This window comes from Porites lutea, chromosome 8 (genome assembly GCF_958299795.1).
Source record: "Porites lutea chromosome 8, jaPorLute2.1, whole genome shotgun sequence".
Taxonomy (NCBI): Eukaryota; Metazoa; Cnidaria; class Anthozoa; order Scleractinia; family Poritidae; genus Porites; species Porites lutea.
In genome coordinates this window covers 10,633,069-10,653,068 of record NC_133208.1, presented here as the reverse complement: position 1 = coordinate 10,653,068, position 20,000 = coordinate 10,633,069, and the positions used below count along the sequence as shown (strand labels likewise).

General features: G+C 39.1%; 3 protein-coding genes across 3 annotated transcripts in view; all 3 read left to right on the top strand.

Moving 5' to 3' along the window:
- The first annotated feature begins 958 nt into the window (after window positions 1–958).
- On the top strand, window positions 959–5,093 carry LOC140945182 (uncharacterized). Its single transcript, XM_073394237.1, has 3 exons — window positions 959–1,011; window positions 2,066–2,180; window positions 3,693–5,093. The coding sequence occupies exons 1-3, from the start codon at window positions 959–961 to the stop codon at window positions 5,091–5,093; spliced, it is 1,569 nt and encodes a 522-aa protein (XP_073250338.1).
- LOC140945181 (uncharacterized) lies at window positions 5,090–5,755 on the top strand. The gene has a single exon (XM_073394236.1). It carries the CDS (start codon window positions 5,090–5,092, stop codon window positions 5,753–5,755), a length of 666 nt encoding a protein of 221 aa, XP_073250337.1.
- A 10,223-nt stretch (window positions 5,756–15,978) lies between these two features.
- LOC140945180 (uncharacterized) overlaps window positions 15,979–20,000 on the top strand; it is a 34,117-nt gene continuing 30,095 nt past the window's right edge. The window contains exons 1-2 of the mRNA XM_073394235.1: window positions 15,979–16,246; window positions 16,921–17,032. Of these exons, the coding sequence (XP_073250336.1) occupies window positions 16,016–16,246; window positions 16,921–17,032 (343 nt within the window). The 5' untranslated portion in view covers window positions 15,979–16,015. The remainder of the gene's footprint in view (window positions 16,247–16,920; window positions 17,033–20,000) is intronic.

Genomic DNA, 20,000 nt, shown 5'->3' with positions numbered 1-20,000 from the left:
AGGTTCTACAACCACCAATTTAACTGCTTGCTGACTTGGAACATTATCAACAGAGTGGATCATTGCTTGCATACAAACAGCACAAAAAAACTGCAAAACCGTGCGAAAACACATCAATCTTTAAAACAACCCCACCCCCTGGAATTTAACCAGGCTACACCAAATTCATACCAGATGACATCCCTGTGTCTTTGCAACAACATGACTCCCAGCTAGACCCAAACACTCCTCAATTTGAGGGAGACACTGAGCTTTGATAGACAGTGATAGGCCGCGGTACAAAAACTCAGCAAATCCACAGTCTAGCACAAATCATAGTCTTTAGAACCACCCCACCCCCCTGGAATTTAACCAGGCTACCCCAAATGTATACCAGATAATATCCCTGTGTCTGTGCAACAACATGAATCCCAGATAGATGCAAACCCCTTTCAATTTGAGGGAGATCATGAGCTTTGAAAGACGGGGATAGGCCCCGGTACAAGAACTCAGCAAATCCACAGTCTAGCCCAAGCGTAGCATTTAGAGGCGGCCTTGAAAACATCCTCTTGAAAAACCCCCCGCCAATCACACAGAAATCAAAATAGCTATTTTTAATTAACCAACTCACTAATTCGTTAAACGCATCAGCTGGCCCAAAAAATTTACTTTTTTCCTTAATTCCCGTACTTACTTCCACCATGAAATGTCTATGCTTTCAAGAGAAATTAACAATTTGAGTCTTACTGGATGGTTTCACTGTATGGGTCAGGCAAGATGTCGGAGAAGACGTGTGTGATTTTGCTCCCTTCTTGGCAACTTTGTATGGCCGAAATTTTCAAACGAAAATTCAGGAAACGCCCTTAAACGTCTTCTACTGATGATAGTCTTTCTCCAGATGACAAAAAATTAAGACACGACGCTTCGCTCTCAGATTCTGAACTGTGTGAATCCCGACGAAGTGTTAACTATACGGAATATGGCGGGGGCGGTTATCCCGAAAATAGAACAAGTGTTGGAAAAATTGGAACGGTATGTAAAAGCGGTCGACGAAAAAGTGAGTAATTTACAGGCAAAGGTGGATTGTTTCAACTGTTTCAAGTCCTTCAAAAGTAAAACAGAAGAGCTGTAAGACTAGCCTGAATTTCAACCGATTGCTTCGAGTCGTTTTCTCCTGTCAGCAGCTGATCAGGGAGTAATAACGACTTGAAGTAATCAGATGAAATTCAGGCTACTGTAAGACGGCCGGATTGATTTTTGCGATAGTCTTTCAAGGAGGAATTTTGACAAGCTGAATGATAGCGAAATTAATCAGCTCATGGACGAGAAATTAAAGAAGAAGCGGGTACAGAGGAGAACGCGAGGAAGGTTTTGGTTGTATTTAAAACAGAGATTGGTATGAAAGATGCAGACCAAATCGAATTTCAAAGGGTCCATCGTCTTGAAAAGCGTGTTTCTTCCGATGGAAAACCTCGACAAATAATTGCACGTTTTTTTGAAATATTCTTAACGAGAAAAGGTTATGTCCAATGCCAGAAAGTTAAAAGGAAAAAATTTTGCTGGCTACTTTTTTATTCATCTAAATATGTCTCCTAGTTCTAACGTTTTTCCTGTTTGCGTTTGTAGAATATTTTATATCATCTGCGCGTGGTACTTAGGTGAGGGACATGTGGGACACCAACGGCTTGAGATTGTATGCAAATTGTGCAGTTATATGATTATTGTACCGCCTTTTCAATCTGGTGTTATTCACTCTGTCGTATTGTTCATGACGTGTAATACAGATTTTAAAATTCTATCTTTAAATGTTCGGGGGATTCGTTTCTTTGAAAAGAGAAAAGCATTTTTTAATTCAATTGCTAACGGAAAAGAAATCAGATACTATCTTTTTGCAAGAGACCTGCGGTACTCCAGGAGTTGAGAATAATGGAATTATTATGTGTTCTTTAGTCACGAGTCAGAACATAGTAGGGGCAAAATGAATTCTTGTGAAGGACAAGTCCGATTATGAGGTCAAAGAATGCCAAAAAGATGGACAGGGGAGGTTTGTTTTGTTAAAAGTTTTAAATCAGTGCTCTTTTTGAAGAATTCAAAGACAACTCGATGAATTAGAACTAGAGGAAAACTGTCAGGTGATCACTGGAGGTGACTTTCATGTTATTCTCGATGCTGATTTGGATGGAAGTGGAAGAAAACCTCAAGTAAAAGAAATCTTGTGGAAAAATCGAGGACTTGTGTTCAACTTTATTTCGACTTGATTGATATTTGGCGGCTAAGAAATCCAGTGGATGGAGACAAAAACTGACGCAACAATACAACGCCGTTTGGACTTTTCGGTTAATTAGTTGTAGCAAGAGAGGATGAGCGCTTTCGGTTGTAGTGGTATCCTAGAAGAGGTCGAAAATGTAGATATTATTCTGGCAAGAAGAACCGACCATCCGCCATTACAATGCATATAAATGGAATCGAGGAAACAAGAAGGCGTGGAGGAAGGGTCCGTGGGTCATTCGTCCATTTCATTTTCAACTCAAAACAAAAACTGAAAATCGGTGTCAATTTTTGATTTTCCTATTTTTTTTCTTCCTGCATAATGGATGAATGTTTCATAACTTTTTTCCCGTTCTACCCTGTGATCAAAATGAAAAATAAATAAACAAATAAATAAATAAATAAATAAACAGCTCCTATTTTCTACAGTCAATATTAAAACGACGAATCAATCGATTGATATTTTAGTTATTAGCGCGAAAACCGTTTTCGAGTCATCTGTCAGCTACAATGACGTGAAGTTGGAAGAAAATTCAAAATTGAATGTTGCGATCAATTTTCAATTTTTGGTTTTCGGTGGAAGAATTGATCAATTGATCACAGTCCAAGTGACAAAAGAACCTAGAGGGGAGGACCTAAGTGCAGAAGTGCCTAGGAGGGGAGGGGAGGGAAGGGGGAAGCGACGGGAGGGAGAAGAAAGGGTCCTTGTACTTGTTGTGGTTGTCCATGCTGCCCTCATTTTCAGGGCTTACTTGGCCTGGGCAGGTATGTGCTGCTGAACAGGTTGTGGATTTCACTATTTAGCGCCTTTAAGAGGTTATTGCTTGGAAATAGTTTGAAGTTTGGCGATGAGCGGTCTACATGTGTGGAACCAACAATGTTTTTTCAAAAATCTAATTCCATGATATTAGTTTAAAAAATTACTTAATTCTGTGTGCAAAACGAAATGAATCAGGTTCGTGAAATTGCTTGTCTTGTCCTAAACAGGGTAGCGAAATGAACGATTTTTGTGTTAAACAAGGTAAGGGTTTGAAGGCCTCGGCGGCACACCCCTACTCAAACTTTCCTTGAATGCTTCCTCGTCCCTAGAGATTTCCCCTTAAGAGGAATTTGTTTGAAGCGGATCTTGTAACAATTTTCCTCTACACTTGAAAGTTTGATGCACGCTATGACAAAGTGACAGGCAATGAAGATCAATCTGTAGTAAAAAAAACAACAACAAAAAAGCAAGCAAGAGAAAATTCAAGCACAGAGACCCAAGTGAGAAACAGCTTCTTCGTACAGGGTTCCAGCTCTTCATTTTACAGGTGATTTTCCTCGTGTATCCCATTCTTCAAGTTAACAGTAGGTCTCTCATATTTCTAGTGGTCACGCCCACTGTAGATCTCGGTCAAAATATTCGTAAAAATTGTATTTTTTTCCTTTCGTTATCTTTTTGTATGAAGATTCATGACAACTTTGTCTTAACGAATCTGAAAGAGTACTACAAGGACCCCATCCAACGTCCTCCCCACGGTCTATCAGATCACATGTCCGTAAAGGTACAGCCAAAGGATAGATCCCAGCTTTTCGACTCGCGATTAATAATCAAAACAAGGGACTTGAAACCCAGCAATCGCTTGGCTATGCGCACCTACCTCCAAGAGGTTGACGCGCACACCCTCGTTGGCAACGCACACGGCCGTGCAGAGAAAGTGACTACCTTTCAGTCAATAATCCAACATGGTCTGGATAGTGTACTGCCCTTGCGATCTAAAACGATCCACTCTAGAGACCCGCCCTGGGTTAATCCAGCCGTGAAAAACATAATCAGACGGCGGCAAAGGGCTCTCGCGGAAAATAATCAGCCAATGTTTCGATTCCTGCGGAACCGAGTGAACCGTGAGCGCAAGTTCTGCAGGCAGCGGTACTACGACTCCAAAGTTAGCCAGCTTAAGGAGTGCAAACCGTCTGCTTGGTGGAAAGACGTTAAGAAGCTAAGCGGCATATCATCAGCCGTTAGGGAGTCGGACGAGCTAATGAGATCATTACAGCACATAAGTGAGGAGTCTCTCAGCGCGTCGGATCTGGCCAATCTGATCAACGATACTTTCCTCTCCTCAATGCAAGACTTTACACCGTTATCTGCTGAAACTTTCCATCTGCCACAAGACTATTCCACCGCGCAACCATTTGCCGTTACTGCTTATGTTGTTTACCTTCAGCTAGCGTCGATTAACCCAAGGAAAGCGTCCGGACCCGACGGTATTCCTGCATGGTTGCTAAAGGAAAATGAGGATCTCCTCTCTGATACGGTAACAGATATTACTAACTGCTCCTTTGTTGAAAGCCGCTTACTACCTTCCTGGAAATCTGCTGATACCGTGCCGATCCCAAAGCAGAAACCAATCAGGGACGTAAATAAACACCTGCGTCCCATCTCGTTAACGCCCGTTCTCTCTAAGGTGGCGGAGGAGTTTGTTGTTGCGGAGAACTTGCGACCATCAATTCTCAAGAAAATCGGACACAACCATTTTGGGGCTATCCCAGAATCCTCAACAACGCATGCGCTAATCAGTATGGTGCACTCCTGGACCAAACACACTGATGGTACAGGATCCACCGTCAGGCTCGTCTTATTCGATTACCGGAAGGCTATCGATTTGATAGACCACGCGCTTCTTGCTAGGAAGCTGCTGGCCCTGGACATGCCGGTTGGCGTATCGTATCGTTTTGGATCATCGATTTCCTTACAGATCGCACGTAGAGGGTCAAGTTGGGAGAGGATTGCTTGTCTGAATGGAGGAACGTACCGGCAGGGGTGCCTCAGGGAACCAAGCTCGGGCCGTGGCTGTTTATTCTCATGATTAATGACATCAAAACCAGTAACACGGAACTGTGGAAATACGTGGATGACACAACTATTGCAGAGTGTGTTGACAAGAAGGAAGACAGCCGTATCCAATCTGATGTGGAGGTTCTGATCGCTAAGTCTAACCAAAACGAGATCCAGCTAAACGAGTCGAAGTGTAAGGAACTACGGATTTCGTTCGCTAAATCAGCCGCGGACTTTGCTCCCATTGTTATCGATGGGAAAGCAATAGAGGTAGTGTCCACTGTTAAGTTGTTAGGCCTAAATATATCATCTGACCTCCGGTGGAACTGTCATGTTGCTGAAATAAGTAAAAAAGTAGCGAGTCGATTATATTTTCTTAAACAACTGAAGAGAGCGAATATTCCCGCCAAAGATCTGCTAATCTTTTATTTGACCTGTATCCGCCCAGTAACGGAATACGCATGCCCGCTGTTTCACAACGCGCTTCCCTCATATTTATCCGCAGAGCTAGAACAGCTACAGAAGCGCACCATGCGAATTATTTTTCCGTTTGTACCATATAGCGACGCATTACATCAAGCCAACTTAGAGAAGCTCTCTCGTCGCAGGCAGTCTATCACAACTAAGCTTTTTGATTCCATCACTTGTAACTCAGACCATAAACTGCATGAGCTAGCTCTTGCCACCTCGTAACAATTGTGAATCCAATTTAAGACGAAAGAGGAATTTTAATGTCCCTCCGGCTAAGACGAAGAGACTTAAGAACACATTTATATATAGCAACTGTAATTAAATTTTTAGCTACATATGTGTACATTTTTCTTATATTTTTTCTCATATTTTTATTAGATTTTATTATTGTAACGATTAATCTAATTCAGCTTTTGGCTGCGATTTTAATCAGAATAAACTATCTATCTATCTATCTATCTAAGTTACCTCCGGAATTCGAAAATTAAACATTAACACATATCTTTTCCTTTGTTTTGTTGTCGATTGCTGGAAAAAATCCAAGGACTTTGGCGATAACCTTTTGGCAAATTGAGTGTTTTTTATAAGGCCCACAAGGGATAAAAATGCGGATCGGATGGGGAAAACTGGGGCACAGCTTTCTGGTGCATACTGAAATCGCTTAGTTACCACCACATTAAAAAAAATGTATATTTCGGTACCAATTTTACCAATATTGATCAAGAGTTTTCCACCGACCCATTGCCCTGAAGTTTTACTTGGTCGCGTGTTTGCTGCGTTTGGTTCTGCCTTTAATACTTTAATAAGCAATTGGGACGGACCACGAAATTAAGCCTTTCTTTCCAGGATACACCAGCTTCTTGTAGAAACAAACTGACATTTGAGTGTGTTTTCCCCTGCGTAACAACAAGATCTCTCACGAACTCAATGTTTATGTCATCCTTATTTAGGCTCAAAACATCTCCAATGTTGAACTTCCCGCTTCTTTTCTGAAGCTCGTTCCCAGAAACCATCACGGACAAGTACCAGGCCCCTTCCTCCCCACCCTGTCAGTGAAAGGTAGGGTAGAACAGACAAGTAAAAGGTCCCTTCCTCAGCTTCCTTCGCACTTTAGTCCCTTCCCCCTTCCCCCTTCCCCTCCCCTCCTGAGGGCATTTCTGCACTTGGGTCTTCCCCTTTTGGTACTTTTGTCACTTGGAGTGTAATTTATTGAGATCCATTCTTCCACCGAAAAACAAAAATTGACAATTGATCGCAACATTTAATTTTCCTCTAAATTCACGTCATTGTAGATGACAGATGACTGTGGAAACGGTTCTCCTGCGAACAGCTAAGATATCCATGGTTCATTATCGTTTTAATACTGACTGTAGAAAATAAAAGCAGTGTGTTTGTTTTTTTCACTTTTGTTTACTGGGGAAAACGGTCAAAAAATTATGAAACATGTTTATCCATTATGCCAGAAGGAAAAAAATCCAAAAATCAAAAATTGACATCAATTTTTAATGTTTGTTTTGAATTGAAGTGGGCAAATAACCCACGGACCGGGAAGGTAGAGTTTTCCAAGATCAAGGGTCCTTTGGGATCTTAAATATAAAATTCTTTATTAAAACATAACTTATAGTAAACAGAACGCAAGAAGTAGAAAGAAAACATTACCAGATTTAGGGGAAAAATAATTAGTTGCGCAGCTAAATGTGATGAAGATCCCAGGCAATCAACAAATTTTAATTTCAGAATTTAGAGCATTAAACTGCTCTAAATTCTGCTCACGAGCAAGCGCAACTTTCGAAGTTATAGAGTCAAGCCATGACTACGTTGTTAAAGAAGAAAGACAAAGACAGACGTTTTATTTAAAACCGGAGACGATTATTAATATCTTTGATCAATGTAGATGTCAAAATCGCATCAAAGGCTATTGCAAAAAGGTTAGAAATGATTCTATCTTAGCTAATATTCAGTCGAACCAAAATAGTTTTATTAAGGGAGGATCAATAGGGGGTGGAGTTCAAACAATTGAGGAGATACTTGAATTCGCTATTTACACAAAGGCTTCGGGGGTACTTTTGGCAATCGATTTTGAGGAAGCATTTGACTCTTTAAGTCATTCTTTCTTTCTAAAAACTCTGAAAAAATTCATCTTTGGAACACAATTTGTGCAGTTGAGTAAAACGTTTTATACTAACATATCTAGTTGTGTCTTAAACAATGATTTTGCCACTTTCCTTTTCAATACTCAGTGCGGGGTAAGGCAAGGCGACTCTTTGTCACCTTTGCTATTTATCTTAGCCACTGAGGTCCTGCTTGCAGAATTCGAGAAGATGAAGGGATTAAAGGTATATCAGTTAAAAAACAGGAAATCAAATTAACGCTGTTTGCGGACGATATGACTTGCTTTCTCATGTTGAAATTCGATGTACCAATTGGGTTTTTTCGATGCTGAAGTTAGGTCAAATTTGTCATTTTTGAAAAGGGCCGAAATCGGGTTTCTTTTTGCGGCCGACACAGTCACATTTAAACAGCTTATCTAAAGATAATTATTGAATTAAAAGTACAAGTTTGTGTTTGTTTTGCGACTTCATTTCATTAAGAGGTAAATCCCGTTTTTCTGTACGAGCGCGAAGAAAATGCTTAATTTTCGCTAATTTCATACTCGAAAGAGCGCCGCTTTGGCGTTTTTCAAACTTTGCCCGATTAATGAAAAAATAAAAAGCCGTTACAGATTTTAATGTGATTTTTGAAAAAAGTGTACTATAGTGATTATCTGGGCAAAATATAAAGATATTAAAAAATTCACGACTGTCAACCGATTCTCGAAAATTACACACATTGGCTCTTAAATCGTTTCCTTTCCTTGTCCACCTGCACAATCTCTATATCGTAAAGGTTTTTGTCCGTTTTCAGGCATTGCAACGCTTCAGATCATTTTACTCCTCTGCATAACGTTTTGGTGGGCATAATTCTCTCTTTGGACAATTCGCCATCTTGCAATTTGATACTACTGCGCAACCGCGTTAGTTCCCACTGTATGTAAGAGCCACAAATATCTGATGTCCTTTTACGTGGGAAATGACTTTGATATGGTAAACACTATAACGAATGACACTTTAATAAAGTTACTTACTTACTGACTTACTTACTTAGCATGTTATCTTTCACAATTTAAGGGGTATGATTCACATTTTATAATGCAAGAGATTGGTAACATTATAAATTAAAAATCATAAACAAGGTGAAGAGAAACAACATGATATCAATGTTATGCCTAATAATATGGGAGAAATACATGGCTTTCATGCTGGGCAAACATTTAGTTTTACAGCATGTTAAACAATGAACATATATCTGATGAGCAATATGCACATGCAAAAAAAAGGATGGAATACATTCAATTTAAAAAAATATGGGAGAATACCACGACTTGTATTTAAAGTCAGACATCCTTCCACTAGCAGATGGTTTTGAACTTTTCAGAAAGACTTGTATGCAATATAAGTAACTAGGCCATGCTACTATTTTACAAGTCCTGGACTAGCTTGGGATGCTATGTTAAAAATGACTGATATAAAATTAGAACTAATAACAGACATGTTTCAATTCACTGAAAAGGGAATGGGAGGTAGTATTTCATATATAGGAAACCGATAAGGAAAAGCAAACAACAAATACATAAAAAAATGTAATAAGAATAAAGCCTTGAAGTATATCATGTATCTAGACGCTAACAACGTTAATGGTTGGGCTATGAGCCAATATTTACCAGCTGGTGGATTTAAACGGATGACTGAAAAAGAAATTGAAAAATTAAATCTATTAAAATACACTGAGGATAGTTCAAAAAGGATTAATATTAGAAGTTGATCTTGAGTATCCTTAAGAATTTCATGATATTCATAATGACTACCCACTTGCTGCTGAAAAATCAACGTGAACAAAGACATACTGTCAAATTAAGACAAGAATATAGTATCACAATTGGACAGGTCAAAAACTGATTCCAACATTAAACAATAAAGAAAAATATGTTCTTCACTATCGAAATTTACAATTATACTTTGATTTAAGATTAAAAATAGAAATGATTCATCGAGTATTACAATTCAATCCGTTTCTTCCGCGGCTAAACCCATATATAGATTTCTATACTCAGAAAAGAACTAATGCCAAAAATTCAATCGAAAAAGACTTCTTCAAACTAATGAATAACAGTGTATTTGGCAAAACAATGGAAAATATTCGTGAAAGAATAGATGTTACATTTGTAACTAGTAAAAATAAGCTATTAAAATTAGCTTCAAAACCAACTTTTGTATCATCAAAAATATTCAGCGAAAATCTGGTGGTGCATAAGATTAAAGAAACACTATCTCTTAATAATGGGTCGTCATATGTTGGAATCAAGAGACTATAAAGGGGACAGAGAGGACATCTCCCATATACACCATATTCCATAGGTAATTCGTCTCGAGTTATTTTTAGAATCGGGATAAAGTTATCTCGCGCGAGGCGTGGATGTTTCGTGGAGGTTTCGCGTGACCAAACGCCGTGCAAAACATGTCGGGCGAGAGGCAATGAAAGCGTAAAAAGATCGAGAGCATTCCTGAATATTGAAGAGAAATGAGTCGGCGCTCACCTGGGAAAAAGGAATCGCTGGACTCTTTGACAACCCGTGAAATCAGTTTAACTCGAAGTTGTCGTAACCTCAGTGCTTTAATAAAATGAGAAATTTCGCCGGTCTATTGAAACCGGTCGTTTGTACAATTTAGGGAGTTTAAGATCCAACTACGCGGACGACAACTAGAACGTCAAAAAAAAAAAAGGTTTAATTAGCAAAACAACAACTTCGCACGTGCAACACACTTTTTTGTTCATTTCTTTCCCGTTTTTGCACGACTACGACGTGAAAATGCCTAATTTCGCGTTTTATGGAGGACGTAAATAAGCAACGACGAAATTTTATTTCTCTTTCTGAGCTTGAATATGGTCCCTTGAAATTCAGCTTTAGGAGGGTTCGCCTACAATTGACAAAGTAAGTGGGTAGGAATAATCGCTATAAAGACTGAAAAAAATAAACATCAAACCAGAAATTGCTCTCTTCAAACTGTAAATTATAAATGATCCTGAGAGAATATTCAGTGTGTTAAGGATTTCCCTGCTCTACTGTTAGCTCTACGCAAGAGAGGAAGGGCGATTCTTTTTTAATTTCGGTTTCGCTGACACAGCTTTCGCAGAAATCTCGCTGTAGTCGTTTTCGTCGCCAAAAGGAATAGCAAAATCGCTCTCCGCGTCTTCCCCCATTTTGTTCTGCGTCATTTCGTGAAGGACGCGTGGCTCTCAGCGTGGGTCATCCACGCGGAACACATTCGCGCTATGTGATTGGCTGTTGTCTAATCCCCCTTGAGATCTGTTGTGTTAAAAATAACTCGAGACGAATTACCTATGGAATAGGGTGTATATGGGGGATGCCCTCTCTGTCCCCTTTATAGTCTCTTGGTTGGAATGTATACTCTCGATCTTCCCAAGACACTTAAATGTATGATTTTAGTTATTAAATTAATTATGTTATCTAAAGTATGCTACCAAACTGAATTATTATTCACTAACACACGTCAGAAAGTTTAACTGATGAAACTGAAGCTGAAGATGTGTATCAAGAATTTTGGAAAATAAAAAGAAATTTGATTATAGTCACTATCCTGAAAAGCGTCATATTTCGATAAAACAAATAAGAAAGTTATTATAAAGGAAATAAAGGGAGATGTAAAGAATCAACCATAAGAGAAGACAGAAAGAATCTGAGCCCCAGATGGGATTCGAACCCACGACCCTCCGTGTTCTAGATCGGATGCTCTAACCTCTGAGCTACTGAGGACTCGTTGGCGTGTTGCTTGTGATGGACTGTGTGACTGCGAGATTCAGTTCGCAAGTCCAACCCACAAAAATGACCCTTGCTCGCCAACGAGTCCTCAGTAGCTCAGAGGTTAGCAGCATCCGATCTAGAACAAGGAGGGTCGTGGGTTCGAATCCCATCTGGGGCTCAGATTTTTTCTGTCTCCTCTTATGGTTGATTCTTTACATCTCCCTTTATTTCCGTTATAAGAAAGCTATCGCTAAGTTTAAAGATTCTTCAAAAATGATTTAAAACAGCTAGGAGAGGTAAAACTACAAGGGAAAGCTACATTGCAGATGTTGTCCACAGTTTTACAATACGAACAAAATATAAAGCTTGAAAAGTGCAGGTCTTACAGGCCGGGACAGCAAGAAAACAGCCCGCATACTGGCCGAGGCGCGTACGTGGATGATAGTAATGATAATATATAGCCGTAAACGGCTTTGTAAAAGAAAACGAGATCCTTGATTTTTCTATCTTAAACAAGAGGCAGCACATCTAAGGCAAGCAATGTCTCCCGATATGACATCTGGCCATTGCCTGGCTTCAGACTTAAAACCCATTTGGTGGCATCTCTCTACGTCTCTGAACTTTCCCAACCTTAACTTTTAGTGACTTCTGAGTAGGAAGCCAGATTTCATGAGAGTAATGTAACAAAGGTGGAGCGTCACAATCGCTAAATACAGGGACCTTCTTACTGCCACTTTAGTAAACATGGGACATGATCTCCTCGGCAGACCTAGAAGTTTGTTTGTTTTTGCTGTTATCCGAAGTGTAAATGTGAGTCCTAGGTAAGTTTGTTCGAAATAACTACACCCAGATCCTTCTCCTCGTGCACGCGCAGTAACTTTTCAGAGCTTAAAAGGTAGTCTTGAAGTAAAGGCTTTTTTCGCGCGTTATACATAGAACCTTGCATTTAGAGACATTAAATGACTCCACGAATGGAGGTTTGTTAGAGTTTGTCGTCGTTCACAATTTACTATAGACGACGTAGAACTGAAGACTTTGGTATCGTCTGCGTAGACAGTGGATTGATTGCCTTCCGGTAGAACACCTGGCAGATCATAACAAAGAGAGCAAATAGAACTGGGCCAAGTGGGTTATCCTGAGGAACTGCCGATGTAACTGGGGCCCATTTCGAGGCAGCATCATCCAAAATGACTATTTGAGATCTTCCACTTATAAGTAATCCATATCATTTCGTTTGAACTTTTGAAGCAGAACTGTGAGTGATCGACGGAGTCGAAAGCTTTGCCAAAGTCCAAGTAAATAACATCTGTTTGAATATTTCAGATTTTGACCTAACTAGTTTTTATTCGCTTTGGCCGCTGATCTTCTTGACTGCTATTTTCTTCTGTGGTTACTTTTTTCTGTATTCATACTCAACTCACAGCTGCCGATCCCTCATTTCTTGAGCGAATTAAATATGTAAGTTTCCCAATTTTGCGGAAAGTTCTCATGTTCCAGCGCCAGACCCTCAGGTAATTGGACTCATGCTTTGTCAGACTCCTCATCCCTTGGGCTTACCGCAGGGTTTGACCCAAGGGAATCACTGAGCCCAAAATTTTAAAATAGCCTGCTTGACTTGCTGAGGGCGGGTGTTCATGGTTTCGGTTTCCATATTGATTTTTTAACAGCCGAGTGCATGATAAGCACAACCAAAAAGCTTTCAGGTCTCTCAGGTTAACCTTCCTGTTCGGTATGGCAAAGCTTTCCAGAAGTTGCTTAATCTCCCACAGGCATAACTCAAGGGTTCACTGACATACCACACATGCTCCCTTACCACGGGATGATACCAGTCCACAATCAAAAGGGGCTGAAGATCATTTAAATTTCGTTAATCCAGTAATAGTCGAATAATGAGCGCAAAGGCCTTCCAATATCGGCAGGTATTTAATAATACAACCAGACGCGTAGCTGCGTTAAGGCCATTAAGCCCAGATGTAACAAAAATCTGGATTCAAATGAGCTCTGACTTGTAATCACATGTTAACAGGGCGTGAAATTGCACCCATAATACAGGCACCAATGTTTGTCGCGGTGATGGACATGCAAAATTGGCAAAGGTTTCACTATGAAAATCTGTCATTGAACACCATGGTAGTTTTTCAACATGGTTTACTTTGAGTACCTGCTACAACCATTTAGGCTCAAAACTCGTAATTTTGGAAGGTTTCATCATTTGAACCTTTGCTGATTTAATTTTGTTTGTTTTTTACTAACTTCACGAAATAACAAGTTTAGAATGTGTTGATCGATCTTAACACGCAACTTTGAACAGACCAATCCATATGATTGGTTCTTCACTGTACTTTACTTGAAAATCGATCTAAAAACTAGTCTCGCTTTGTAAATCTATTTTGCCGCCACAACTCAAACTTCACACTCAGTAAAATCGTACTTGACGATAAATTTAACTGAAACGGACGCCTAGCGTTCTTCTTCTTTGATAACTTTGATGATACACTGAGCGAAACAGGTGAAGACCTTACGTCGCCACTTTGCTCATTTCTCTCCTCGCCATGTCAGTGTCCACTGCGAGTTCAGAGATGATTTTGCACTACGAGAAGGGTGAAAACACGTACAATCTACGATACTAAGAGAACGGCTGATCTCTAGTTTTTGATAGTACCACGGAACGGTTCCAATAAAATTACAGTATTTGTATGGGGGAAAAGTCCTTAACGGCTCCAATAAAGTTTCGTGATAATTTGTTCAGACTCACTCCCTATACAATAATAATACACAAGGTAGGAGGCACGAGATGCCATCTTGGCCGCCATGCTCCCTTTCCAACACAACTTTTTGCCCGAAATTCGAACTCCAACGGTAAAAAAACATGCTAGGATTGTAGAAATAGGATAGCATGCATTTTGTAATTTTTTTAACTCTAGGAAAACTCCACTTTTCAAAGCTTAGTTTAAAAAATATACAAAATTTAGCCACCAGTTGGAATATGTTTCTTTATTCTTAATTTTGACACATTGCTACAAGTCGAACTCTCACAAATTCTTAAAAAATTTAAAGGACTTTTGGGCCTTTTTGGATTATATCCTTCGAGTTTGTCCAAGTCTGTGGGATTCGTTTCTCTATCTGGGAAAGCTTCATTGGTTTCTTTATCTGATGCTATCCTATTTCTACAATCCTAGCATGTTTTTTTACCGTTGGAGTTCGAATTTCGTGCAAAAAGTTGTGTTGGAAAGGGAGCATGACGGCCAAGATAGCATCTCGTGCCTCCTACCTTGTGTATTATTATTGTATAGAGAGCGAATTTGAACAAACTATCACGAAACTTCGTTGGAGCATTAAGAACAACAACAACTAACTGCAGAGTAAGTTTCATCGAACTTTATTAAGTATTTCCCACAAATTTTAGGATCGAGTTTTTACCCCTTACAAACACTGTAATTCTACTGGAACCGTACTGTGGTATTATTACAGAGCCTGGGTTACCTGTGGTTTTAGTGCACAGAAGCCAGGCCTGCAGAGACTACTTACGTGTCTATTGACCTTGAGAGATATACATGAGCGCAAGTAGTTAATAGAGTTCTTTACAAAAAATTCAATAAAAGACTTTTCACGGTGAGATATTAATCCCAGATGCTGCCTATGACAGTATACTCTTTAACTGGAAGGGCCCGTTCGTTGACTACACTCACTGCTGAAAATGCATTCAATACTGACAGCATTTTTAAGAAAAAGAAAAGGCTATGCTGTAATTGTTTATAAGAAAGCGTTTACTTAGCTTGGTACTATGTCCTTACACCCCCGCTCCTTCATGACTTTTAAAACTCGGGCTTAAATGGAAAAAGTGGCTGGCTACGCCCCTGATACCCTTAACCTATGCTATTCAACCTATCTTCATGCTCTTCTCCAACAGCATTTGACGCAAATCTTTCCAACGTTCTTTACCTTTTAGTTTAGTAAAGTGATAATTTCTTTGGAGATATTTGTACATCTCCTGTTAAAAATTGAAAAAGCTGCACATAGGTGGCAATATATAAACTGGCTCCAGAGGCCCGTACACAAAACATCTAGTATGGAATTAACCTCATCCACAGTTTGAGAAAGCTCCCCTCTGGGTACACTGCATCTCCTTATCGCGGCTTGGACGAGCTTTAGATGATTTACAATCCTGGTCAAGTCTTTAGACAAATTTGCATTTATGGCGCTTTTTAAAACTACGCGTGACCCTTCATCCCCCAAACCTTCCCTGTACGGCGTCTTTCCAGGCCAACCTGACCTGTAACAATGTATAGCGTGGGAGAGGTTAGTGTAGTGTATATTACTGACACGTTTTAAAAGTCTTAACAAGCTCGACAGTGGAAAGCGTACCAGATTGATAAGAGGTAATAGATAACAATCATAAAACTTAAAATGTTTTGTTTTGCACTATTTCCAGCCCGTGCCTATGGTAGAGGAAAATGGGTAGAAATAACTGGAACTCGCATCTTCCAGAGATTCGGGCAAAAAGTTAGGACGGGAAATTGCTCCGAGGAAAAAGAACTGTAACAAGTAGCTTGCACCTTTTGATAAGACATTTGTCTTGTTATCTTGTAGATTCTTGCCGAGTTTTGGACTTTGGGAGTGAAATGGCTTTTGAAGGAAAGCAACTTATAAACCACGTAATACAAACTATCGAAGATGTTCTTGAGGACTTCTGTGGATCACTATGTTTCATGGAACACGATTGCGTCAGTTATAACGTGGAAATCAGCAGCGGATCACAGCTAGCCACAAAATGTGAATTAAATAATTCAACGCACAAGGAACATCCTGGAGACCTTCGCATCAAGAACAATTACATTTACCGTGGAAGTGAGGTTATTATCCCTTTAATATCTTTAATTGAGTAGCCACCTTCAGGCCAAAATGTTCTCATAGAAGTCTTGAAGGCTTTTTCAAAGGCCTGGACTGTAAAATACGTGACGTGATGTTTCTTCAAAATAATCTGTTTCATTCCACAACATAGTTGTTCTTTCCTATAGTCATGTCATTATTAAAATAGCACAATTTAATTTTTTGTCTTTTAATAGGGAGCGAAAAAAAGGAACACAGAATAAGATGGCACGAAAATTCTCCCAGTTTTATTCGATAGGCATTAATACGTGAGGGGTCGTAGTTTGCAATAAGGAAGTTCACGAGACTCGGTGACGAATGATATCATTATCATTCTGATCATTATTATAGCAAATGGCTGCCATCTTGGATTTCTACTAGAGAAAATGGGCCAAAATGAGCGTGTCAATAGTCAGCCAAAATCAAAAGTATTACTGGAGTTAACACAGAATACTTGTTTCTCGCTCAAAGAAATAAATGCATGAAAAGATACTGCAAAAACCTAGGTTGTTTGTTTCACCTTTACCTGTTGCAAACACGATTAAAGGAAAAGAATAAGTTCTTCTTTGGTATTTTCAAAGGATGATAAGAAGCTGCCTCGGCTTGTTTCCAATTGAATTGTTTAATTTGCTTATTTTTATCTTCTTTGTTGCACAAGAATTTCTGTGCGCAGACGTCTTGTCCAAAAAACTCTAATTGTCAAGTGGGGTTCACAGACAAAGGATATCGATGTTTTTGTCATCCTGGTTTTGGTGGCCAACTTTGCGAAGGTAAGTAAGGAGTTGAGTTTCTGTGAGCATAGTAAGAGCCTCACCTTATCAGCATGATATAATCCTTAATTTTAATAAGATATTTGGAATCATACGTAACTATAAGCAGTTAAGCACAGAAATATCAACATTGGTCATTGTAAGTGACTACGGTTTTCCTTAAACTAAAGATGAAATTTTACATTCATTTTATAATGCACGATTTTCGCCACCCATTTTTAAAATAAAAGTTGCCGATATAGAGAGCCTTTTCTCGGCGGGATAAGGTCCTTTACCTTGGAAATAATAACCTGCTTGTACATGTGACCTCTTTTATCTCTATCCAAGGTATATTTACTGTCGGAAGGTGGGACCTGACAATGACAGCTTTTGACGTCAAAATTGATTTTCCCTGACGACTGTTTTATGCAGCATTCGTTCAAACTATTTGTTTTGTAAACCACTGCCCAGAATTTTAGCTTACGAATACATCCTCATTTATAATATATTTGTTAATTATCACGATGTCTTTGCAATTTTAAGATAATTTTGAATAGATTCGTCATGCTTACAGTTTAAACCGATTCTGAATACACCTTTCAACCTTGTTACTCTGATACTCTGATAAAGTCCATCATCATCATGGCCGTCGTTATCATCATTAGGGAACTTAAGCAACCACGAACACGACTGTCGGGAAAACGTCACTGTAAACTAAATGCATTTGCGTCTTTTCAAACTTTATCGTGTTTATTTAGCCTTGTTTATTTTGTCAAATGTTGGTGAATTTCCCTGAAGCTCATTTTTCTTAAGTCCCGTATCCAAGTTCTAAAACGGAAAAGAAAATTATTTTTTATTAGGAAGCTCCATTAGGAACTCGGTTTCACGTCGTGGTTGTGCTATGGATGTCAAAGAAATGTACCAAAACCGCGTGCTGAACGTGCAGAGATGTTGCTTGATAAGCCTTCTGCGATTTCGTTGCGTTTGTACAGACGCTGAAGGACTAAATGTGATAAATGACCCTGAAGTCCTTAATGTGATAACAGTTTGCCCTAAATGTAATAAACACTTAAGAGTGATATCATTCGGCCTTAAATTAAGTGGCGTTATGCTAACGTCATCAATGACCCAAGTAACGCATCATTATTATGACAATGGTCACGTGATCTGTCGACCCAAGTTCAACGAAAATCAGTCAGGACATCGTCAGCCACATGACCAACTGATTGTAACACCCACGTGAAAAATGAAAACCTCAATCACGTGACTTCTTAGCATTGGTATACCGTGTGCGGTTTCTAATTTTTGCAGCGATCCGAAAAAATAAGTTCCCGCAAAACATTTTTTTCCGCAAACATTTGCTTCGGAGTAATTATTCTCTAACTAAAATTCGCTACACAAAGACACAGTAGTAACAAAACGTGCCTGTTCATGCTTGTAATCGAATGACAAAGGAAAGTAATCTGTTTTGCTGGTTTTACATAAGGTACGCACAGAGTAATATTGTTTGAAAAATCACATAATCTTTATTCAGCTTCAATTTTAACAGGAATGATTAGGCTGGCTTGAAGATAGCTCAGAGCTAATCGCGGCAAGCCAGACTGTACAGAGATAACTTTTTTTTATATAGATATACATTTTAATAATACAGAGCCTCAAAAAACTGGAAAAAACGACTCTTGCCAGTTTTTGTTTTGTTTGATGTGCTGTTAATAATACAGAAGATATACATTAACATTAAAACTTTGTGCAACTTAATATGTACGCTAGACTTCATATTATTGAGTATTAAGAAACAAACAAACAAACGAAAACAAGTAAAGCAAAATGTAATATGCAAAGAGGAAAGCAATAAACTGAACTTAAGTTAATTATTAATTATACTAATTAACACATGAATTACAACATGATGCCGAAGGAGAAGAACAAATGAACAATATGTCAAGAGGAAAAACTACAAACTAAACTAAAACTAATTTTACATTTTATGAATTATTTTTTTCCAAGCTTGCGAGCGGGCGAAAACCTCCAAATCCTGCAATTCTGGTTGGTTCCGAGAGCGGGCGGTATTTTACGATCTTGAATAGTTGAATTTGGAATAGTTTTCTTTAATAGATATATTAAAAGAGTTTTTGGGTAAGCTTTTAAGATTAATTGGTATCTCATTCCAGTTATAAACACCAACACGTGAAAAGTCCTTTCCTTGAATATTAAGTGCAGATTGTTTCGTGTAAATATGCTGGTAACGAACGTGTACTATAAGAGTGAACCCTGGAGATTTTAGAGAACAAATTCGATATATTCATTGAAACAGATCTCACATCATACATTAAATTAGCAACTTTTTCAAACTATAGGAATTCTAGGGGTAGGAGTTTCCCTTTAGGAAGAAATGTATTGCATGCTCCCTTCCTTGAGCAAAGTAAATAAGACGGAGGGCTCATTTTTGAAGAATAAGGACACAGCAGGTAAACAGAAGCGCGATTTCTCACATTTCTGTTCAGACACTCTCAATAACGAACTCGCCGCATGATCGCCGCAATTGATTGGAATTCAATCATCGAAAGACCAGCAAAACTGACATAGATGAGATATCTGCATCGTTCTATAAACATTTTATAAAGCTGTTAATAAACACGCACCAACTAAAACTCCCTCAACCCGGGGGGGGGGGAATACTGCTATATATGGGCTATATGAGCATGTTCCGCCGTGGAGGGTATGGTTTTCAAGCAGTTTACTCCGGGATCGGCTATATAAATCAGAGAGTTTGGGTCTAGGGTAGGGTATCATTTTCCAGGAAACTGATCAATTGGTTGCCTAAAAGTCTAGGATAGGGAGGATTTGGAGAGTTTAGTCTTGTATAGGGTAGCAAAATTCAGCTGAACTAGCTCTGGTATAGGCTAAGGGTTTCAGGGTCCTAGCGGCACATTCCCACCCAAAGCTTCTTCAAGTGTCGCCCCGGGCCTCTCAAAGCGCAACATAAAGC